Raw genomic sequence first — 25,189 nt, 5'->3', positions numbered from 1 at the left:
TAATATAAAATACTAGCATAAGTATTTTATGTTAATTGATTCAGATGTGAAGTCATACAGGATTAATATTAAATACATGACATAAATAAATTGATATTATTATGCTTAATTGTGTTGGATGGTAATTCAGACCTTCATGCACCAAGAATATAAGCACAGTTCTGATTCAGAGATGGACACAATGTCAATGTTTTTGTCCCTTGCACATATACCAAATCCCCAATTTATTTGCAACATGAGTGACAGGTTTCCAGGGTTTGTTTGAGGTTATGGAGGTGGCTAGAAAAACACTGAATTTTGCAACTGAATTTTGAGCAAGCCATAGGGGGTATGCAATCTTAGATCACGGCTGTCGATCCCCGCCGGCAGCCGTGATCCAGGCCCATTTGCGGTCAGATCGACCGCATAACGACAGACGGGATTCAATGTCCCGCCTGCCGATGGGTGCAAAGGGGGCGTGGCCGTGAAAAAGGCCGTGGATTGTTGATCTGCGGCCCGGATAACGACAATCCACGGCCGTTATCGATAGAAAAGGCCAGACAGCTTCTGAAGTCGGGCCCGTTCTGCCATCATCCTGCATTGAATAGGGAGCTGCCGCTATTTTCCACGTCGGAAATAGCGGTGGCACATTGCATATCTCCCATAGTCAGCCACTGAAAATTTCAGCTGTGGAGGCCCTGGTGTCTCAAGAGAGCTGAACAGTCTAAAGGTGACCACACACAGGTCCAATTTGGCCTGTTTTAATCCGATTTGGACGGAACAACCGATATATAGAATGAAAACTGGCCAAATCTGACCTGTTTGACATCCAATCCAAACTTTTGTGCATTTCCATGCGCAGCGGAACCTGTGGATCAGGCACATCCAAACTGTGGCCCTGTGAAACTACACATCCCAGCATGCCTTGTTTGGACATGCCTGCTGTAGATCATACAGGCAGCATGTATGATCTATTGGATCAGGCCCATGCATCGCAACAGTCGGTAGAACGTGAAAATGCCGAGCTGGGGAGGTGCTTTCCCCCTTTCCTCCTCCCGCCACTAGCAGCCAGGGAGAGAGGTTGAAGGGAAATCATGTCCAACTTGTCCCTCGTACAAGTCGGACCTTAAGACCGCATAGGGTTACTCAGACTCCTGCTTTTTTTGTACGCCATCAGCTAAGTCATTAGTATATTTTTACAAGACCACTGCTTACAGGATCGCAAACTCCTCCCGGTTAAGGTTAAAGCTGAGCATTATTATCTAAGAAGCAAGGAGCGTAACCATTTACTATTTTTATGGAGTAGCTCATAAGTAAGATTATTAAAATTAAGGAAAGGAGAGGGCCACTAGATTATCGTGGGCCCCATAGCTAAATTGTGAAAAGTTTAATGAAATGGAAGAAACATGCACACTTTTGAACAGCGGCATCTTTTCCTTAAGCCAGGGGTTCCCAATCTTTTTTGAATCACGGCCACCCTGCAGTATCAGAATTTTTTCATGGTACACCTAGGCCCCAAAAAACAAAAACAGAATACATATAACATTAAGAAGATTGGGTTTATATGCGATTCTTAGGTTCAGTTACGTGGTAAAATGCAGTATTTGCTTCTGTTTGTACACATTTGTTTTTACGTATATTTTATTTGAATAGCCAAAGGCAATTACAACAAAAAGGCCAGTACATTATAGTAATGTTAAGAAAACACCAAGACATATAGACAAGTAACTGGCCAACATATAATATCCGTACAAATATGGCTATTAGTTTTCACATTTTTTCCAAAATATAATAGAGAGAAAAATTAAAAAAGCATATTACATTTTTATCAGAGACTTATGTAGTATTCATATAAACAAAAGAGTTTAGAAAATAATGGAAAATGGGAGGGTGAAAGAAATGAAAAAAAAGGGGCGGGGGGATGGTAAGGGATGTGGATCGTATTGTTGACCCAACTTAGGTCGACAGCCATTAGGTCAACACCGTTGGGTCGACAGGCAGCAAGGTCGATAGGGTTGTAGGTCGAAATGGGTGAAGGTCAACAGGTGTCTAGGTCTACATGGGACACGGTCGACATGGGTTTAGGTGGACAAATGCGTTAGCTCGACGTGGGTTAGGTTGACAGGTCGTGAGGTCGACATGGGTTTTTTCACTGCCTAAAGCGTGTGTATTTAAAAAGTAATAATCTCCTGAATTTCTTCTTAGGATTCATCTTGGTGTCGCCCTGGTTGTGCAGATTCTGACAAAAGAGAGACTGACACCACAGCTACACATAGAAGTCACCTTTTGGATGTGAATTGTCTCATTTGCATGGGTAAGATGAGCGTTGCAGCAATATTGGCACATACAGTACTGTATTTAGGGAATTGGGCAGATCTCTGTGCATGGACATATACAACACTTGCGCAAAGGCAGATTTTCACATTTTTGCACATCTCCATCGATACAGATTTTTTCGGATCTTTGAAATTGGGCGTATCATGTTGGCAACATTGTGAGCACCTAGACCCACCCTTTCTTGGGGAAGCTTCATGGAAGTATGCCTTAAATCAATAGGGGTCACAGCTTTTCCAAACTAATTGCATGACCCTAAGGCCATATTCAGAGATGGACACTCAGCCGATGTTTGCTTGGTTGTCAGAGCATGGGTCTGCACAATGACCCCTGGGGTACGCAGAGAACGGGTATGCCAGTGGGCATTTCTTGTTGTCATAACATTGTGGTAGCTAGCCAATCTCAGGCAATTCTCAGTCAGCAGTGGCCATATTGTGATGGGCATTCTGAGCAACATTATGGCTACTGTAATATTCAATGATGCGAGAAACGTGTGACTTATTATGCAATATTTTATGTATATTGTAGTACATTAGGATGATCTAATTATTGTCTCTGACTGATGACTAAATCCCAGAAATATGGAAACATTTAACAATAACTCGCCATCTCTCAAAATGCCATAATCATTGCCTCCTTAAAGTGGACCTGATTTTGAGTAAAAAAGAAATCAACGTGCACTGTCCTCATAAAGGGTCATTTATTATATAAAATGATTGTAAAAATGTATTTAGTCTAATTAAGGCAGAATACAACAAACAATTAAATTAAAAGGCATTCCTTGGCAGTGAGTTAGTTGTAATTGGTAAAACTTTAAATAAATTTAAATGGGATGCGGTCATTTGGTCTACTGCATTATGGTCGACAGTCATTAGGTCGAATCCATTAGGTCGACATGCTAAAAGGTCGACATGACTCTAGGTCGACATGGGAAAAGGTCGACATGATTCTAGTTCGAAAGGTCATTAGTTCGACAGGTCATTAGTTCGACATTGTCTATGTCGACATTCACAAGGTCGACATGGAGTTTTTCACTGTTTTTTGAGCCAACATGTGCCGACAGGCGGTATTTCATGCCCTACCATCCACTAGGGTGTGGTGGGAGAATAAAATAGTGTGCCGAGCGTAGCGAGGCACCGTGCCCGACGCATAGCGAGCGCAGCGAGCGATGCGAGGGGATGCAGTGCACTTTAAACTGTGTCCATGTCGACTGTGTTGACATTCAGGTAAAAAAACAGTGAAAAACCCCATGTCGACCTTGTGAACGTCGACATAGACAATGTCGAACTAATGACCTTGTCGAACTAATGACCTGTCAAACTAATGACCTTTCGACCTAGAATCATGTCGACCTTTTCCCATGTCGACCTAGAGTCATGTCGACCTTTTAGCATGTCGACCTAATGGATTCGACTTAATGACTTTCGACCATAATGCAATAGACCAAATGATCCCAACCCATTTAAATGCCATAATGTCTATAACTTGTTAGAATTGTCACTTTGTAGTCATTCCTGTTAGTAACCTCAGGGATGGAGTGGATATAATTATTGGATATATGAACAAAGCATTCAATCCTTCTTGTTATTTGATCCTTTTGGTACAGTTAATAATGCATCATTTCCTTTGTGCTACATATTATTCTGTTGGAACACCTCATTGATCCTTAGTCATAGCATATGATTAGAGTTCTGATGGGTCGGATGTTATTGCACAGTTAGTTGAACAGCATATATAAGCTGGCAATATATTTACCCAGATTACTGTGTGGCAGTGAAAGGGCTGTTTGTTCCCACTGGCCAGGAGTCCCACAGTGCTGCTGTTAGCACAGCCATCCTGTGCTGTTGCTGCTTGATGTCTCCGGAGCGGTCGTGCTGGCTATTGCCGGTGCAAGGTCCCACTGGCTTGTGAGTGCTGGTTCTGTGTTTTAGGGTCCGATTGCAATCCTAGTAGTGTACCATTGGGGGGTGTGGTCTGAAACCTGTTGACGAATCGACATGGGCATTTAAATAGAGTGAATCCAATTCGCCCTAAAATGGCTGAAAATTGCATGGCGAAATTGAATACCCCCCTCTTTGTATGCATCCACTCAGAGACACACCCGCAACACTCCCATAATCTGCCCATGAAAAAGAACATCTCTGTATGTCCATTAAGCCATTCATTTTCAGTACGTTTCGGAGACCATAGATCTACTATGTGCCTCAATCACAACTCCAGCTCTCTGCACATGCAGTCTGGTAGCAAGTGCAGAATAAGTTATTATTAATACATGCGCAGAATATCGTCCAACTGCGTCTGACTCAGGTCCATGAGTTTTGTAGGCAGCTGCATCAGGTTTAATGCAGGTGAGCTTTTACCAAGCTTATGTTGATCCATATTTCTCTGTCGTCCATCCTGGTGACACAGCTAACCATGGGCTGTAGGAGGGTCCGTAGGAGCAAGGCACCTATGCTAACTTCTATGAGAGGCAGGCTCCTCCCTTCTGCATCCCAGCATTCCCCAGTTCCTCTTAGGTGTCCACTGGAGTGGGTGCTATGCTGACTGGCTGCGGACTGCAGCCGTTCTTTAGAGTAGCTAGGGTTTTTTTTTTTTTTTTATAAATATTCTCTTAGTTAGTTACAGGCTACAGTGTAAAACTTCCAGAGGAAGTTTCTTTACACTGAAAGTGCAGCAGAGGCTGACAGAAACGCATCCTGTCAGCACTCTGTGTGCAGAGAGACGCTGTCTGCCCTCTCTGCACAGCGCTTTGGCCTCCATGAAAGGAGCTCCATCTGCCTGAGACGTATTTGCTTCTCAGACGCTTGTGCTTCTCAGTAATTCTTGCGGCAGGGTACGGCAACCCTGCCCATGTCCGCTTCAGGGAGACGGGGTTAGGGGTTCGGTAGCAGGTGCATCTCGTGCACAAAGGGGGGGGGGGTACAGTGCGCAAGTGCGTCTCATGCACAATAAAGGAGGCATTTGCCAGTGCTCCATGTTACATACTGGCAAATGCCTCCTTTCCAAACCCCCACTATCCACGCGAGCCTGTAGCGTGGCGAGCGCAGCATGCCCCGCGTGGGGATGCATTACACGTCCTCCCGACCTGTTCATACCCCCACTCTACACGTCGGTGTGGAGTTGAATTTATAAAGTGTGGCGAGCGCACACGGATTACTTTACATGTATTCTGCGTCCCCTCACCATGCTTCAGGCTCAGCTGCTCGCCACACTTTATAAAATTAACTCCACACCGACGTGTAGAGTGGGGGTATGAACAGGTCAGGAGGACGCGTAACGTGGCCCCTAATGAGGGTCGCTGCGCTTGCCAGGCTTCAGGCTGGCATGGATAGTGGGTGTGTTTAAAGAAAACATTCACACCTGCCATATCATACATATGAAACAGTAATGACGACATGTGTTAACTGATAACTGGATTTTAGTGAATAATAAAAAAGAAAAAAAAAAACACTGAACTTAATATATCAATACAATAATATGAAATAACAAGTCAAAGAAAATATTAAAACAGTCATTCTTCACTTTCTGCATTCACTTCAAATGCAGCTGTAGTTGATGCAGCTGTGTCTGCATTTGTGTCGGCTGGTTTGTCGGCCGTTGGGAGCAGTGTTAGGGCATGTAAAATCCGCAGGAAAGCATTCTCTGCGCCAAGAGTTTTGCGCCAAATAAACTACTGCAGGAACGAGTCAAGATATTGGCTTGCACTGCCCACTGTCTCTTGTTTCTCCACTTGCAAGATGACAGGGAATTTACTGAAGATATGTTTTGGGACCAGAGGGAAGAATTTCAGTCTTCTGTCCCTGGAATTGAGGATTTGATATTAGCAGTTAAACAAACATTGAATCTCTCAGATGAGGACAAAGTTACTTTTCCCTCGGATGAGGGGATGATAGTAGTACTTGGGAAAGCATGGAAGACGCCTGATAAAAGGCTTCTCATGCCTAAGAGATTTTCAAACATGTATCCCATGCCAGAGGAGCATGTGAAATTGTGGAAAAAGATCCCTCTGGTGGATGCACCTGTTGCTAGGTTGTCTAAGACCGCTGCTTTGCCTGTACAGGGGGGTGCTTCTTATCCCCTGGGATTAAATGATTGAAGGCTGTCTTAAGGTCCATACACACTGGGCGACTATGCCCAGCATGTATGGACAGCGAAAGCCGCTCAGTGCATACGCACAGAGCGGCTCTCCCCCTGCCCGGCGCCGACGGAGGGGGGAGGACAGCGTTGCATAGCAGAGCGCTATGCAATGCCGTCCTGAAAATCGCTCATCTGCTGGTATAACCAGCAGATGAACGGCTTTCCCGGCGATGTTGCGGAAGCGCGCAGCAGCGCTCACCGCTCATCACTGGGCCATACACACTGGGCGGCTTTGAGCTGAAAGCCGCTCAAACCTGCTGTTTTGAGCGACTTTCAGCTCAAAGTCGCCCAGTGTGTATGGGCAGATTGCATCTGCTTGGGTATCCAACGCCATGATGAAGTGGGCTGATGCCTTGTGTAATCAGCTTCAACCTGACACAGAAGCCTTTGCTTTGGCAGAAAAGCTGAAGTGTTCAGCGGAGTATGGTTGTGTGGTGAATAAGGCGGCAAGATGGCATCAATAGTGTCAGCCACTTCTGTGACAGCTAGGAGAACTCTCTGGCTTAAGGCTTGGGAAGCTGATAGTGAGTCCAAGAAGTCTGTAGAGGCATTGGCTTTTAATGGAGAACTTCTTTTTGGGGCAGAACTGCATTCCCTTATTAAGCAAGCCACGGGGGGGGGGGGGGGGGGAAGAACACTTTCCTTCCCACCACATCTAAGCACTCTGTGTCTAGGTTTGGGGCATATAGGCGGTCCTTTCGTTCCTCCTTTCGAGGGGGTGCGTCCAGTAGAGGACAAACAGGTAGAGGGTAGAGGAAAGTTTCCCTCTGGCAAAGGAAGGGCACTTAGATCCTGTATTGGGGCCTTAGCAAAGAAACACCCTTCCAAAAGTGAGGATAAGTCCTCAGCATGACGGGGCGGAGCCTCCCTGTTCTGGGATCAGAGTGGGGGGTCGCCACCTGCACTTTCAGAATGTGTGGACTCTCTCCACCCTGGACCCTTGGGTTCTCCATAATTTCTCAGGGTTACAGGATCAATCTCAGGGGTGTCCCTCCAAAGAGATTTCTCCCAACACCCCTGCCGCGAGAAGCTCGCTTGTGAAAAGCCCTCTTGGGGGCGGCAACGTCGCTTCTTGTGAAGGGACATGTGAGCCCAGTACCTCAGGAGGAAAGAAAGAAGGGATTTTATTCCATTCTTTTTTTGGTCCCCAAACCGGACGGTTCCTTCAGACCCATTCTAAACCTGAAGTCTTTAACCCTACATCTGTGGTATCACTTCAGGATGGAATCTCTTCGGTCAGTGCTTTTAAGCATAGAGCCTGGAACCTAGATGCTTACCTACACGTGCCTATATGCAGGGAACATCAATCTTTACTGCGTTTCGCAAAAGGAGAAACCCATCTGCAATTTCAGGCTCTACCTTTCGGGCTGGCCACAGCGCAGAGAGTTTTCACAAAACTGATGGCTGTCATGGCAGCGGCTCTCAGGTTAAAGGGGATTGTGATTATTCCATACTTGGACGACCTCTTGTTTTAGGCGGAATAGGCAGATTTGCAGGAACATCTGACAATTGCAAAACAGTTTCTTCGAGACCACGGGTGGATGTTAAATCTTCCAAAGTCTCATTTAACGCCCACTCAGAAACTTCAGTTTTTGGGTGTGATCTTGGATACACATCTACATCGTGTTTTCCTCCCAGAGTCCAAAGCTGTGGACATTCGCCGTTGAAGCTGTTGGGCAAAATGGTGGCAACATTCAAGACCCTGCAGTATGCAAGGTTTCACTCAAGGCCCTTTCAATGGAACATTCTGTCCAGTTGGTCCGGAAATCCGAAATCCATGAAACAGGAAACTTTGTTACTGTCTCAGGAGACAAGGGACTGGTTGGTCGTCATAACCAATGCTAGTCTCAGGGGCTGGGGGGGCAGTGGTCCTACACCCCAGATTGCAAGGTATGTGGTCCAGTTTGGAATCAAAACTGCCGATACACATTCTGGAACTCCGGGCAGTGTGGAAGACATTTCTACTGGCAGAAGACCTCCTGAAGGGGTCGCCCATCCGCATACAATCGGACAATGCCATGGCTGTGGCTTATCTCAACCATCAAGAGGGTACTCGCCGCAGGATGGCCATGCAGGAAGTCTCTCAGATTTTTCAGTGGGCAGAAGTGAACATTCCAGCTTTGTCAGCTGTGTTCATTCTGGGAATCTGGAATATGGAGGCGGACTTCCTCAGCAGAACGGAACTGCTGGAAGGAGAATGGGCATTGCATCAGGAAGTTTTTCAGGACATAGTAGCACTTTGGGGGCTCCCAGAGGTGGACTTGATGGCATCCAGACACAATTGTCAGGTTCCCAGGTTCTGCTCACGGACCAGGGATCCCTTGGCGTGGGCAGTGGATGCCATGACAGTTCCATGGTGTTTCAGCCTCACGTATGTATTCCCTATGTTTCCCATGATTGCTCGGGTCATCAAGAGAGTGAGGACACAGAGGGTGCAAATCGTCTTGATTGCTCCGGATTGACCCAGGAGGGCCTGGTATTCAGATATACTGAGGTTGTCGACGGAATCATGGCGACTTCCTCTTCGGCCAGACCTACTCAGGCAAGGACCCTTTCTACACCAAGACCTAGTTCGTCTCAATTTGACGGCCTGGCTTTTGAAGCCTCCTTATTGAGGAAGAAGGGTTTCTCAGATGCTGTTATCCAAACCATGCTCAGGGCTTGGAAGCCTGTGTCGGCTTCAAATTATCATAGGGTTTGGAAAATCTATATCAGGTGGTGTGAACGTCAGAAGGTGCACACCTCATGGTTCAAGGTCACTAGACTTTTGGAGTTTCTCCAGGACGGTTTTTCAGTGGGGCTGAGCCTGAAGTCTTTATAGGTAAAGTTGTCCGCTTTATCTATATTCTTTCAAAAAAGAGTGGCTCTGTTGCCAGAAGTACAGACCTTCTTACAGGGAGTTATGAGACTTAAACCTCCATATAGGCAGCGTCTTGGGATCTGTCTCTGGTATTGTCGGTTTTACAGAAACCTCCATTTGAGCCTTTAAGGTCAGCTGATCTTAAATATCTTTCTTGGAAACTTACATTTCTGTTAGCTATAGCCTCGGCTAGGCGGGTTTCGGAATTAGGGGCAGTAGCGCACGCAGGGTTTTTTTTTGAGTACCCAGAAACGCCCCCAGGAGTCTAAGGGCCCTAGGCTGAAAGCTGAGGGTCCCCTCTTTCCATGGGTACAAGAATTTTAAAAATCGGCCCTTAGGAACTGGAGATATCTGACCTCAAATGAGTGGTCTCCATCCAAGCCTGTTAATTGCTCTTCCCAGTCAGATATTTCAGGTTCTGTCTGACTTATATATATTCCTAAAGCTGGGACTCTCCCCCATTGGTGGACACTAGTAGCTTGTCTCTACTATTCCCAGAACCAGAGATATCAGCCTTCCAGCAGCTGGTTACTGCTCCAGCTCCACACACCTGGTATGTAGTTTTATATACTCATTGGCGGATTGCTCTGCCTCCTGAACTCTGATCCCCTAGACCCCAATACCATTTGGTAGGTGGGATTCTCTAGTTTTTAATTCCATTAAAATCTAAGACATCTATTTCTGGGAACTGGAGATATCTGCAGTCAAGCAAGCGGTCCACCCACCAGAGAATTATGGATAATAAGCCCACTCCACTATACACCCCTCCTCTGCATATTAAACATCCTCTACCACCCTGGAAGTTATGTATCAGGCCCCTTCATTCAGCCCAACGCACCCTTCTCTCACCTCATCTCCCACCATCTGTGCAGTAAAGGGGCAATTAGTGGAAATTACTGATCCAGGTGTATATGTGTGTATATATATATATATATATATATATATATATATTTTTTTTTTTATTATTATTATTATTATTGTTATTATTTATATACATTTGGTCTATCTATAATACTTTAACTGACCCGGCATATACTGGGTCACCTAAGTGTCCATCTCCATGCTTTGCTCCGCCCCTCTGGAAACCCCCTTCTGAAAATCCTGCGTTTGCCACTGAGGGGCCTTGTCTTGCAAGTCCCTGTTTCTGGTTTTTCATGATGACAGGGCTGTTCTTAGAACAGTGCTGAAGTTTTTACCTAAGGTAGTATCAAATTTCCATATAAACCAGGAGATTGTGCTCCCGGTGTTTTGTCCTCCAGAGGAGGCAAGAAATAGGGAAAAACTGAAGAAATTTGACTTGGTTCGCGCTCTGCGCATTTATGTGGACAAAGGATTTTCACAAAACTGATTTGCTATTGGTACTGTATGACATGCATAAGAGATGATGGCCTGCTTCTAAGATGGTTAAGATCGGTGATTGCCTTTGCATACACTAAGGTAGGCAGACCTATTCCCTCCAGGATTAATGCCCATACCACCAGGTCAGTTGATTCCTTTTGGGCCGTGCATCATGGGACTACAGCGGAGCAGTTATGCAGGGCTGCCACCTGGTCCTTTGTTCACACCTTTACCAAATTCTACAGGTTCCATGAGTTTGTGTCAGAGGACGCTTCATTTGGGTGAGCAGTGATGAGAACTGCAAGCCTGAGCATACCCTCCCAAAGGACTGGCTCTTGAACGTCCCATGGTTAGCTGTGTCACCAGGATGGACGACAGAGAAAAGGGGATTTTTGTAAGAACTTACCATTCAAATCCCTTTCTCTGAGTCCATCCTGGTGACACAGCGATCCCTCGCTTACGCTCAGTAAGTTTATACCTGTTCATGTATTGTCTTGTTATTTGGTTATATTTGATTGTGCGTATTAATATGTTCAGGCTTTGTGCTAAGTAATGTATCCTAGTGTGCTTTAGAAGTTGAACTGAGGAATGCTGGGATGCAGAAGGGAGGAGCCTGCCTCTCAAAGAAGTTAACATAGGTGCCTTGCTCCTGCAGACCCTCCTACATCCCATGGTTAGCTGTGTCACCAGGATCGACTCAGAGAAAGGGATTCGTATGGTAAGTTCTTACAAAAAACCCCTTATAATTTATGGGGCCCACTGAACAGAGTGACTACTGTCCCAACACCCTAAACAGATTGTATGAGCATTGCTATTATACAGGAAGTATGCAGCTATACAAGGATATGCAACTCTGCTTGGAAGAAAGCGTGTTTCTTTGCGGCGCCAGGAAGATTAACAAAATAGATTCCATGGGACAAACTCGTGGGATATTTTGCTATAATGAAGGTTATGAAAATATAAATGAAAGACAAGATTCCAAGATGTTCTTAACACACTGTTAATCTTTTTTATAGGGAAAATCCATCCTTTAGACGAGATGGATACTAGCCAGTTGATACAGTTTAAATCACCAGTAAACATCACGACAGAAAACAACAGTGTGGAGAATCTTTCTTCACAATCAGGAGAGACCACAGAGATCGGGAAAAAGTAGGGTATTCATGTAAATTGTTGAATGTTTAATTGCTAAGACCTGTAGACTAATGTAAGCAGTACACTAACATGTATGGGATTTATTTTGGGTTACATCCATATCTATATTTGTGTGTATCAGACAGTTGTGTTGCTTTAAGCCTGGAGTGGCAAAACAGAGGTGAGAAATCATAAGATCATGATGATAAGAATCATTATCCACCTCTGATTGTCTGAATTCGAATTGATATCTGCAGCTGCCAGTACATTTATTAGCAATCAAGCTATCTTATATAAAGTTTCACTATTTTGATTGCAGGAAGATTTCTTTTTACACCATGTAGACAAAGGTGATTGGGCAGTGACAGCAAATACATTAACAAGATTTTATTGACACCAGTACAGTTGTAGGTCCACCATATGCAGTGATTTCTGCAGACAGTTGTCTTGGCAAACCGGGCCTAATTCAGACCTGATCGCAGGGCACATTTTGTTAGCAAATGGGCAAACCTATGTGCACTGCAGGTGGGGCAAATGTAAGAGAGAGTTAAGTCCCGTACAAACGGGGCGACGGGTGCTTTGTGCTGAGCAATCTAGCTTCGTTCAGATCGTTGAGCACAGATCGCTCAGCACACAGCACTGCTATCTGGTCTGAATTAGGCCATTTGTCTGCAGCCTTATGGACAACAGCAGGCTGTATATATTTCCATTCTGTCTTAAGTACAGTGACAAACTGTGACACTTAAGAATGTCTAGTTGGTCTAGAATGTACCAGTTACTCCAATTCATCCCAGAGGTTCTCATTTGGGTCAAGATCTGGACTCTGAGCTGGCCAGCCAATCCAGGTAACCAGAATTTTCGGTACTTGTGTAGTTTCACGGCGCCAGCATGGGGCTACTTCCGGGTTGTACGCTCGCCACAAACTATGTAAAATAAAGTAACTTAACTCCATGCCAACATGGATAGTTCATATCTCCACTATCCATGTTGGTATGGAGTTGATTTCAGATAGCGTGGCGTGCGTAGCGAGCCACCGAGCCCGCAGCGTGGGCGAGCGAAGTGAGCCCCGCAAGGGGACTCAGACGCACGTGAAACTACACAAGTACCGAATTTTCTGTATACCCAGAAAACATAACAGCTGTAGATACTGTACACTCTGACATCAGACATTCTCCTGGCAATCACCAAATCCAAATACGTCCATCTGATACACTCCATAACACTTGCCACCATTGATTCACTGTCCAGTCTCGCTTACATGGAGGTGTCCAGACAGTACATGGTATACTGTGTAATGAACCCACCGTTACTGCCGTTACCATTAGTTAAAATGGTTGTGCATTGTGGTGGCGCTGTGCAATTTTTCCTAAACATTGTATGTGAAGATGTTTGTATTTCACACACTTTATATGGTAAATCCATATGTCGCAGTTAATAATTAGTGTCAAATTGCTCTTCTTTCTATCGCAGTGGTTCCCACACTTTTCTTGAGTTACGCCACCCTAAGTTATAAAAAAGAATTTCCACGGTTACCTCAGGCCAAAAGCTTCCTAATAAGACATTTTTATTAAAAAATATTAAATTAAGTAATTTGTGTTTATATGTCATTCTTAGATTTAATTATGTGGTAAGAGACAGGATTTGCTTCTGTGTGTCCGCATAAATTATGATTGGAAGCGACAACCACTGGTTTTGCCTATCACATTTCCGATAAATAATTTGCGTTGGTCCTGGACCACCAACCCAAGGCGCCCCTGCAAGTGTCCTGAGGCACCCAGTTTGGGAACCACTGCTCTAGTACATATAACTCTTGCTTGCATTATTATCTTGTATATATACTGTTCAGTACGAAAATTGTCTTGCCAAATCTCTGCTATTAAACGTTAAACATAAGTATACATGTTTATATCCTTTATGTATACTTGACACTATTATTACTGTTTTTAAGTTGGACATACAGTGCACACATATTTATTGTTATTGCCAATACCATTTTCTTAAACCTGCCTTTGTTGTGCAAATGCATCCAACTAAATGATGTTCTATATGTGTAACATTCCCATCAGTTTGTGTTTGCTTCCTCTTCCAGAGATGCTCTGAGTACTGAACTTCAAGGGACACCTTCTTCATTGTCCGCTGTGTGGAAAGGATTTATTCACATGTTTTCTATAAAGCAGTTCAAAGTTACAGCATATAAAGTGTCTGGCTATAACACCCACCTATGCCAGGTCAGTAGTGTTACTAGTACGCGGTATATTGTATTATGGGATAGCATAAAATAATTTAAGATAAAGACACTTTTCTCTATCATCGTAGGGATACCAGGAGTTATAGGACTTCATACAGAGAGGACGTGCTTATTTGTGGAGCATACCTTGCATGTTTGCTCACTGCACATGAACCAGAACTGAGTGTACACAAATGCAGCCAATACAGAGTTGCCTACATATCTTTCAGTCCCAGATTATCATGGGTAGTAGTAATTGTCCATGCACAGAAGACCACTTAGCAGAGAGAACAGATTGGTTAATAGCAAGCATAAATCTAGAAAACAGATACATGTTTAGAAGTTAAAAAATAACAAGCAGGGGACAGACAGAAGTGTATTTCATTTGCTGTATTTGATATAGAATGGTTTACAATGAGGTAGACAAAAATGGCTTCGCAGAGCAGGGTCAGATGACAAGTCAGATATTCAGTGGCGTCACTAGGGTTGGTGTCACCCGGTGTAGGAACTCATGGTGTCACCCCTTCCCCCCCCCCCCCCCCACCAACTTTCTGGAAGACGGAGAGGGGATGCTTGTGAAAATTGGGGGTGTGGCCTATCAGAAGGGGCGTGATCTGTACCATGATTGTATTGTGTACCTGCAGATTGCACATTTTAGCGAACTATACCCATTACACATGACGTAATGCCAATTACACATAATGCTGCACACGTGATGCCAGTTACACATTAAGCCCCACACCGCAATGCTAATTACACGATACACCGCACTCTGTGATGCTAATTACACATTATGCTGCACACCTTGATACCCATTACACCCCACACTGTGATGGCAATTACCCAATGCTCCCCACACCGTGATGCCCATTACACTGCACACCATGATGCCCATTACACCCCACACTGTGATGGTAATTATTTAATACACAATACTCCCCATACCATAATGCTGCCCATTACACCCCACACCATGATGCCCATTACACTCACATATGCCCCCATAGTGCCAGACACTGATATTGTATGCCCCGGCCCCACAGTGCCAGATATGCCCCCACAGTGCCAGACATATACCCGACACCATGATGCCCATTGGGCCATTTCACTCACATATGCCCCATAGTGCCAGACAGACTCTGATATCATACTGTATGCCCCCACAGTGCCAGAAGCCAGAGCCTTCCAATGGCAAACACACAATACATAGAGCATTCAAATGAGATATAATACAAATACAATGCAAAGAGCATAGCAATTATCTGTAATTTACAGATAAACAATAGACAGCATTACAGTGACAGATGTAGTAAGTACAATGAGTATTCCATCCAGTTACAGATATAGAGTACACAGCATTCCAGTAACATATATGTGTATATATATATATATATATATATATATATATATATATACAATATATATATATATATATATATATATATATATATACTGCCCCTATATACGCCCCCACAGTGCCAGAAGCCTCACCTGCTGCACTGCAACCATTGGAAATGGGTTGGGTTCGTTCGAAGTTGATTTTTCAGGTATTCAATTTCAGCCAGTAATCCAGCAGACTCAGTGTGTGCCAGTGCGCTGCGCAACGGCCGCAACCTAAAATGGTGCTGACCGCGGATTCGATGAGGCCGCGCCCACCCTCTCCCCCCTTGAGTGTCACAGTGGTCCTGCTGTGCTGTGCGCGCCCAAACAAGGTGCCTCCCTCCGTCCCCTGGGGTGGCCAATCCCCACACAGGAGGGGGGAGGCACCCGCTCTACGCCGCCGCCAGCCTCCCTTCGCAATTCGCCATTCGCAATTCGCCCGGGCCGGCGCACCGCACCGCACACACAACAGAGGGAGAGGGGGGCGGGCTGCCCCCCTCTCCCCCTGCTGTGTGTGCACTGCGCCGTGCGGCCCGGGTCAGGTGCTGCTGCTAGATAGACGTGCTGGTGCTGAGAATGCTGGGACTTGTAGTCCCGGCTCCCTCCCCCCTCCCGGTCTATGCACCGCTCGCTGCCCTGGCCTGGCTGTCTGTCACTGAGAGTGACTGACTAAGCCAGGGCCGGGGCCCGAGACAGAGACTCAGAGCACTGGGTGTCACCCTAGAGACTGGTGACACCCGGTGCGGCCCGCACCCCCGCACCTGGGTAGTGACGCCACTGCAGATATTTACATGATTATCACAGAAGGCGCAAACAGAAGAATATTTTCAGATGTATTTGAAAAGGTCAGAAGCTATAATCCCTTGCAGAGGGTTTGCCGGGTAAGCGCAGAGGTGTAACAATTATCTAGCACTGTTTGCTAGGTAAAACCTCTCTATGAGCACAGGTAGAATGGTTCCACTCACTGTTAGATGATTACACCTTTGCAGCTGGTTTAACTCGGGAGGTAAGTATTCATATCAACCTACAGATGGAGCTGCTCTCACCTGAGCAGCTCCCACTGTGACAATTGGCAGCACAGGCTAGTGAATGGGGCATGCTCGCATCAGAGACACTCGCACGCCCCATTCTTGGCAATGGACACGTGAACATTTGATACGCATGCGCATCCATGTCCACCTTATCGCCATACGTCCGGATACCAGAGAATGGTGCGCCTGCAGACACGCCGAGAGTGCCTCCATCTGTACATACAATGTTCTAAGAATCCTGAGAGTTGTATCACTAAAATGTCTTGTTAAAGTGACCCCTAAACCGTTTTTGGGTAGCACAACATGTATTGCTGACTGTGACAGGACACATCATAAGAACTGCGGGCTATACAGAGTTAAGGTGCCCACAAACAAATAGATATCAGATACAATCCGAAAACTCCAATTCCCTTTGAAATCCAGAACACCCCTGATCATATCCACACACAGAACGATTGAGTATACGATCAGAGTTTACTAAATCGTTTAGTGTGGCCATGACCAGGGGTGTTCGGGGTCTGCCGCTCTGCCCACTGCTGAAACTCTGCACCCCCAACGCTGGCAGACAGAGTGAGTCCAGTGGCGGGCAGGAGATTTCAATCAGAGGCCGCCCTATTCATTTGCAATCCCCTGCCCACCGACATACTCTCTCTCTGTCTGGGGGTGGCGGAGGTGTTGCGGCAGTGCGGGGTATGCCGATGCCGGGACATGGCACATCATTCATCATGCCTACACATGGAACGATGTGGCCATGATCCTGCATGATGGGTAGTTCATATTTCTGCCTTCTGAAGAGATCAGCAGGCTCGATGAAAGACCTGCGGACACCCGCATCAGATTGTCATCGAGCCCACACACAGTAAGTTTTTTAAACGATTGGTCGTTTCAAAAATCTTACCGGATGTGGGCACCTTCAATTTCTACTTGCATCATTTGCATAATGTACTGTATATGGTGAAATTCACCCTGATGCTGGCGACAAAGAGAAGGTAGCTGTAACCTAATATACTTTGGTACTTGTGTATTATAGCGGCGGCCCATCGTATCGCATACCATAAGGCATGCGATGGTATGCGATGCGACGCGATATCGCGCGATATTGTACAATGTCATACAATTTTAAAATTGTAGGACATTGTGTATGGCATACAATGCCATACAATGCGATGCGATTAAAAATTGTATAAGCACCCTAATGGGTACTTACAATGTTAAATGCACCCCCACGCCACCCCCCCACTATAAACGTGAACCCGAAGCATGGCGAGCGCAGCGAGACCGCGAGGGGTGGCGGTACGCGTTCTCTGACCTTTTCATACCCCCACTATCCACGTCGGTGTGGAGTTGAGAATAGAAAGTGTGGCGAGCGTAGCAAGCCACCGAGCCCGAAGCGTGGCGAGCGGACGCGGATACCTTCACAGGTATCGGCGTCCCCTCGCGGGCTTCACAGGTATCCGCGTCCCCACGCGGGGCTCGCTGCGCTCGCCACGCTTCGGGCTCGGTGGCTCGCTGCGCTCGCCACACTTTTTTATTCTCAACTCCACGCCGACGTGGATAGTGGGGATATGAAAAGGTCGGAGGACGCGTACCGCCGCCCCTCGCAGGCTCACTGCGCTCGCCACGCTTCGGGTTCACGTTTATTGTGGGGGGGTGGCGTGGGGGTGCATTTAACATTGTAAGCACCCATTACGGTGCTTAAAAGCACCCTTTAGGGTACTTATACAATCTTTCATCGCATAGGGGGCCAAAATCGCGTCGCATCGCAGGCCATCGGGTGCATGGCATGTTATGCAATAAAAACATTGCGCGATGTACATCGGGGGCGCCGCTATAATACACAAGTACCTATACTTTTTTGTCAATGACTGCAAAAGTTCATTATTTGTTTGTAATTAGTTATTAGCCAAAGAAGACAAGATAGACTTTGTTAGCGCCGAGCTGACTGACTCCCGGTTATTCATAGGCAGCTTTAGTCCCTGAAAAGCGCTCACCTTAGTCAGTAAGGTTTTTAGGTGCTGCTTAGCCTCAGGGGTATTCCGAACCCCCTGTTGGTCATAAATGAAAGGAAAATGAGATGGGCTGAAGTGCTGCCTAATGATAATGTCACGTGAAAGGTGCTGTTTGGATTATTTACAAAGGAGTTAGAGATTGATAAAGTAAATTCAATGGTATTTATTGAGCTAAAGAAATCGGTGTACATATGTAAAACAGTAGAATGATAATTTTGTGTACGTTAAATTGCTGTGAGCCCCTGTGGGGATGAGGGCATCAACGGACCCCTTTATACCATAAGCCCATATGGGGTTTATGTCTCTCAGCAAAAAACGTATGTCTCTGTCCCGGGGCTTTTGATAGAAATGTCTTTGCACTTCAGTGCAAGTATTGAGTGTACAGGTCTCCTTCTACGGGTAAATGTGGGGAAGTGTGATGGTGATAGGGTTAAGCAAGGATCGGCGTCCCACTAACTTGCTTTTTAACCTGTCAGCGGCGTTGAGAATGGCTGTGTTGATGTTGTTAGTGCTTCTGCACTTGCACTGATCCTGGGGCCCGAACTGGGTAGAGGGCGCTGGTCCTGGCCTGGGAGTCAGACACTCTCCTCGCTGCCGCTGTTGTCCCCCTTGAATCGGTTGCTGGCAAGCACTGCAGCTGCAGCGTCCTCTTTCCGTGAGTTCGTCTGTGTTCCTGGCTCCACTAGCACTGTCAGGAATGCGACTTCCGGGTATCAGGTCTTGTGAGACCAGCGATGATTCCCGGGGTCACGCGAGTTCAGTGCCGGTGCGCTCTACTCCTCACGGAAGAGACTTGGCCTTAGTAAATGATGGGTGGTGTGTACTGTACTTCAGATGTGTGCGTGAATCAACATGTTCGGCTCCTTAAGCCTTTTTCAAGGTTACTGCTTGTCTGCTTCGTTCTGTCCTTTGTAAGGTCCACCTATTCATGATTGGTTAAAATATCAATGGTCCCATTGGTTGATGATTGGAATGTGGGAGGTTATTTGTCTAAGCCTTGCCTCCTCCTCTCATTCTATCAGGCTGGTATGTCTTCTTGAATATATATGTTGGATTAGTGTTATTCTTTTTATCTGATAATGATAAACCTTAGATGTTGTGATCGGGAGTGTGTCCTAAGTGTTGCTTATCAATGTTTCTGCAGTTGATATGGCTTATTATAGCAATTTAAATAAGACAAGTGTGTAACTATAGGGGAATTGCATAGATGGGTATGCTGAGGGTTTGCATGTTCAGAGTGGAAATAGTTCTTTTTCTGGGCTGGAGAGTGATGTGGTTAGAGTGGTAAGTTGGCTTTAGTCCCTGAGATACCACATGCCACCAACTTCCTTAACATTAACATTGTTTTCAAGGGGCCCCCTTCACCATCAAATCGAGTGGGGACTTAGGTCCTTAAAATGGCACCACTTTCAGGTGGGTACAGCAGGTTCAGGTCACATGTAGAAAGGAACAGCAAGGTAAGTTGCTACACTGGATATGAACAGACATGGAAGTGTGACCCTCTACTGGCCCAGCAAGAGGATCCTTACAACTTGCCTGACATCTGCTTGAACCAGTTCGGAACCCCTCTCATTTGACCAACACTGGGACATTTGGCTCACAAATATCATTATTAATCAAGACTACAGCCATCTAAAGAGGGCTGCCTACTTCCAGCACAGAATCGTCTAAACCTTTCAGCGGTGACCAATCACCTCCCAGCATGGCCTTCCTCTATTTCAGCCTACAGTGGTTATGTATTGAACTTTTTCACATTTTGGGCGGAGTCATAGTCCACCATAAGTCCCTAGGGAGGTCCGGGTCAAATAGGAACAAGCAGGACTCTTGTTGCTTATGCCATTAGCTAGTAAGTTTATTGTCTATACCTCTAATGCCTCATGTTGAGGGCCTATATCAAATTTTAATACAGTTTGGGCCTTATTTTGGTTCATTCTTTCTGACAAAATCCTTCTTAGATGGGCAAAACCATGTGCACTGCAGGTGGGGCAGATGTAACATGTGCAGAGAGAATTAGATTTCGGTGGGGTTTTACTTCAAAGTGAGATCTATATTGCAGTGTAAAAATAAAGCAGTCAGTATTTTCCCTGCACAGAAACAAAATTACTCACCCAAATCTAATTCTCTCTGCACATGTTACATCTGCCCCCCCTGCAGTGCACATGGATTTGTCCATCTAAGAAGGATTTTGTCAGAAAGAATGAACCAAAATAAGGCCCTTTATCTTGTAATAAACACTTTCTTTTCATTCCAATTCATCCTTTGCTCATAAATGTACATTTGTAGTGCTACTCTTTGTTGTTTTTAAGGGTAAGTATACTTACCTGACCCCTGTCGGGATTCCCTCCATCGTGATGCAAGCATCGATATTTTGAACACCACTTATCTGTATGTATCCGATATAATAAAAATATAAATCTTGTCATATATATATATATACAGTATATATATATATATATATATATATATATATATATATATATATATATATATATATAGAGCAACCATATTGCCAGTGATTTGTATGTGCTGTGGGCAATAAATCGCCAAGTGCGCGCTCCCGTGTTCAGCGCCTAATGGTTGCTGATGAAAAGGAGAAACTGAGAAATATATTGCACCGTGTGTACACAGCTTAAAATGAAGATTTTTTTTTTATTTTTCAGTTGGGCTTCAACAAAGAAAACAATGTTTTTTTTATTGTTAGTGGTAAAAAGTGTTTTTAAAGCTCCATACACACGGAGCAATATGAATGCTGAGCAATATATTACTCAGTGTCCCGTTTTCATCAGCAACCAGAGATGGTCGCTGATAAAAATGAGACTCTCTGCCGGAGGAAGCCGCTGGTCGCAGGAGCACGCTCCCAGCAACAGTCACCCCCATACACAGCGATTATGGCTGAAATCACCCTGTATGTATGGGGCTTAAGAGTCTTTTGCATGATTATGTTTATTTACAAGTTGTGTTTGCTTTCTTTATTTATTGGATTTTTATTATACTGTTTAAAAAAAAAAAAAAAACTATTCCCTCCTCAGAAGCACCAGAACTCTGCTAATAAGCCTGCTGCCAGTTTTTACACCTGTTGTTGTGATAATTGTGCAGGGCTGCAGTTTATCGTGGGAGAGGATAACTGACTCTTTTTATAATGTAGTATTTATTATTTTATATTGTACAATACACTGGTAAATGGAAGTCTTTTGTCTCATAAAAGAATGGTACACAACAGTTTTGGAGGGAGAATAGATGTGCATGGTAAGAACCAGCCCCAGAAAGTAAACCCGCTATTTGATACTACTATGTGTAAGTGGTTGTGCTTTACTAAACTCAGTAATATTAAATAATTCAGGCCTTCATTCCTCTACACCTGCTTACCATGTTAGGAGTGAGGTGAAACTCTAAAATACAGACATTACCAATAAAAAGTGTAATTCACCTTCATGATTTATATGTAAATGACTATTTCAATTTGGCGCTTAGTCATCCTTTTAGCTTTTTTGTGTCTTGTTCAGGAATTACCAAAGATCATCACAAGCAGAAGATTCATCTGTCCAGAAACTGTCTGGGAATTCATGGATCATATCTGGCCTGAATGCACAAAGGTACAGAACTATGCACTAATATATTTTAAAGGATACGTTTAATTTAAAATATATTGCTTTGAGTTTCACCTTATTAAGCATAATCATTTTTTGTTCAAGGGAGTTTATCTGTTTCCAATAGACATTATAACTTACGCAGTCATAACAATGTTAGAATTAGAAATAGGTCGCACAAAAGCTTGTACATTTTGTGGAACAAATTATATTGTACATTTATTGCAAAGTGTTTCATGGTTGATAGCAATTCATTCAATAAACATTCAGCTTTTGTTGCTATTCCCCTCCTTCTGGTGCAATATTTGTGTCCTATCACCGTACACTACCATTGAATGTTTGCTTTAATAATTATTTTTTTGTGGGGTAAATTTTCTTAGCACCTTATATGTATTCAATCCCGGCCAAAATATTCACCAGCCGAAAAATTGACAGTTTTTGCCAGTTTTTTGGGGATAATTCGATTCTCCTACTCAATCCCAGCACTGATTTTTTTACCTAGGTGAAAAATGCAGCATTGGCGAAAACTGTATGCATTGGCAAAATTGCATCAATTTCACGTGGTTTGGCAAATTTGCGTCCGTTTTTGCGGCTATTTTCACCCATGCCATTCCACCCACCCAAAAAAATGAAAAGGCATGGGCGAAACTGTATTGGAAAAATAAGTGAGAATGCCTGTGATTGAATACTGAAAAGGCGAATATTTGGCGTTTTCTGGCCTGGAGAAAATTTTGTGCGGGATTTAATATGGGCCTATATGTGTGTATCTGTAATGCTTATTTAGAATCACTCTTCTGAACACATCTAAATCACCATGAACTTCTTGGTTACAGTATGTTTTTTTTGTTTTTCGTTTGGAGAGGTGTTGTCCACCTCCTGGAATCCAAGACCTAAAGGCTGGTAGTAAGACAGCTATGCATACGGTAACTTTCTGAGACTAGTTAAGCCATTGGATATTTCCAATTAGCTTAATTAGTCTGTAATTGCTCACCTTCCGAAGCATTGTTGTCTTCTCTCGTGTCACCATTTCTGCGGCAGCAGTTGGGATAACTACAACTCCCAGCAATTCATGAGCTTCTCAGTAGCCTCTAAATCTTCTAGCAGTCCCAGTGGGAAGATTAAAGGGAGACTACTGGGAGCCGCAGAGACCCCCGGAGGGATAAGTATCTTTTTTGTAATCGCTTTAATAAGACGCAACGCTTGCAAGGTTTTCTTTGCAGAGAAACCTTGGGCCCAGTTGAATTCCCACCTTAGAATTTCTCTAAGTCATCTCCTTAGACCAAGAAATTAAAAAAGAGGGCAACTCTCTAACAATGGGAGTATTTGATACTAGTTAGGAATTATGGCTTCTGGTACACTGGTCTGCTATAGTGTAGGTGTGAAATACACATGCAAGATGCCATAGACTTGCCACATTGTAAGCCTGCCAGATGTATGCTGCTGCAAGGACTAGGAAAGTGACTACAGGGCCTCCAGGGATGTTATCATGTTGACATTTCATTTGTTGAGACATGGTCATTGTCAATATTCTAACCACGTTGACACGAAGATTGTAGACCTCTACATACCACAACCACCCCAAAGAAGTGTATCCGTTTATACAGAGAAGAAGGCTATAAAAACAAAATAGGTCCAAGCATAGTCAATTACTACTATGCCATTGAAGACCATTAGGTGTAAAAATGCATTCCTGAAGCACATGTCATTATATGCACTTATTTTATATAGCACAAGTGTTCTCAAGCGCCACACCTTCTGTGCACTTACCATGGTCTGCAGAGCCATTTGCCACTTGGATGGCAGTGCTGGGAAGTTCTTTTGGGTGCTGCTTTACTTGTTAGCTACCATATTATCCAAATGAGCCCAAGTGCCAGCATGCCTTTGCAGACACTGGTCATCTCACAGCATGAACCACCAAGCCTCTCCAATCAAAGGTGGGCTATACAGTATAAACCTTTCTAGTGCACTACTCATTGCCAGACTTGCCTGCTTGCAGAAAGACTTCAATAGTATGGCTCTCTGAAATCCTTCTGCTCCCGGTGTCTCAGTTAGCTAGATCGTCCTCCGGCATGGTTGTGGAGAGAGGGGGGTGAGGCGCCTAAACTACCACTTTTTTATTAGTAATAGTATAACTTCAAACAAACCATGAATTTTACAAATACACTTGTCAAACATTCCAAACAGTCTTCACATTGTATACAATAAGCATAATTAATACCAAAGATAACAGTACATATGTGTTTCTATTCAGAAATGCCATACACACATATTTAGAAATTCTTTATACAAATGTCCTTATTAAATACTAATGCAAATAAAGTCTGATTAGAAACATATTACTGTAATGTCATTACTTTGTGAGGCTTACAGTGCATTGTGTTTTGTTGATCTAATAACAAGCTGATTCATAACCTTGTTATTTCTCATTTTTTGTTATCTTTCTTGGCTCATACATTTTGTATTTATCTTCTTTCCACCTCATGTGTAGCGTATGCTTGCTGCCTTCATGTTGAATTCACACAGCTATCTGATCTTTCAGCATTGCCTGTGTAGATTATAAACAGCTAAATGCTCTAGACACTTGCATCCGTGTGATCTTGAGAGGATAATTTTATCTTCCTGTGAAATTCTTAAGATATTTTTGGAGACAAGATTTGGCTGTGTTTTAAGAAGTCATCCCTTACAAATGATAATTTAACTTTAAATTGAATATATAACATACCGAATAATGTATTCCCTGCTGTGAAATATAGAGGCTATTAGAAGGCCGATGGCAGCTTTCTTTTACACATTTGGATATATCCATTCTTGTAATACAGGAGTGGTCGTTCTTGAAAACATTAAAAAAAATTTTTTTTATTAAAAAAATCAAATAAACAACAATACCATGAGGCATGAGCAAGATTCATACATACAAGTTCAGTCAGCTGTTTATGAGGTTTTGTTTTTGGGTACAAGAATAGAATCAGAAACAAGGAGTGGGAACAAAGATAGAAGGTAGTTAGCTAAGGTATGGGCTAGGCCTTTGATAAAGCTACATTTGGAATGTAGTAAAATGCATCAAACCACCCCTTTTTGCCCCATTCAGCTCCATAGAAAAGACTTTTAGGTGTCGGAACCAGCCCTGGATCCAAATACATTTGGGTGGATATTTTATAACACGAGCCAAACAA

General features: G+C 44.1%; 1 protein-coding gene across 3 annotated transcripts in view; it reads left to right on the top strand.

Moving 5' to 3' along the window:
- Positions 1 to 25,189, top strand: part of SPOCD1 (SPOC domain containing 1) — a 101,072-nt gene that overhangs the window by 51,983 nt on the left and 23,900 nt on the right. For all 3 annotated transcript variants that reach the window (XM_083173704.1, XM_083173702.1, XM_083173703.1), the window contains 4 exons: positions 2,185 to 2,293; positions 11,665 to 11,800; positions 13,872 to 14,010; positions 21,933 to 22,022. In XM_083173704.1, the coding sequence (XP_083029830.1) occupies positions 2,185 to 2,293; positions 11,665 to 11,800; positions 13,872 to 14,010; positions 21,933 to 22,022 (474 nt within the window). The remainder of the gene's footprint in view (positions 1 to 2,184; positions 2,294 to 11,664; positions 11,801 to 13,871; positions 14,011 to 21,932; positions 22,023 to 25,189) is intronic.

This window comes from Crinia signifera, chromosome 2, assembly GCF_055691185.1.
Source record: "Crinia signifera chromosome 2, ASM5569118v1, whole genome shotgun sequence".
NCBI classification, from domain to species: Eukaryota; Metazoa; Chordata; class Amphibia; order Anura; family Myobatrachidae; genus Crinia; species Crinia signifera.
The sequence above is the reverse complement of the archived record's forward strand: the minus strand, read 5'-3'. Positions and strand labels throughout refer to the sequence as shown.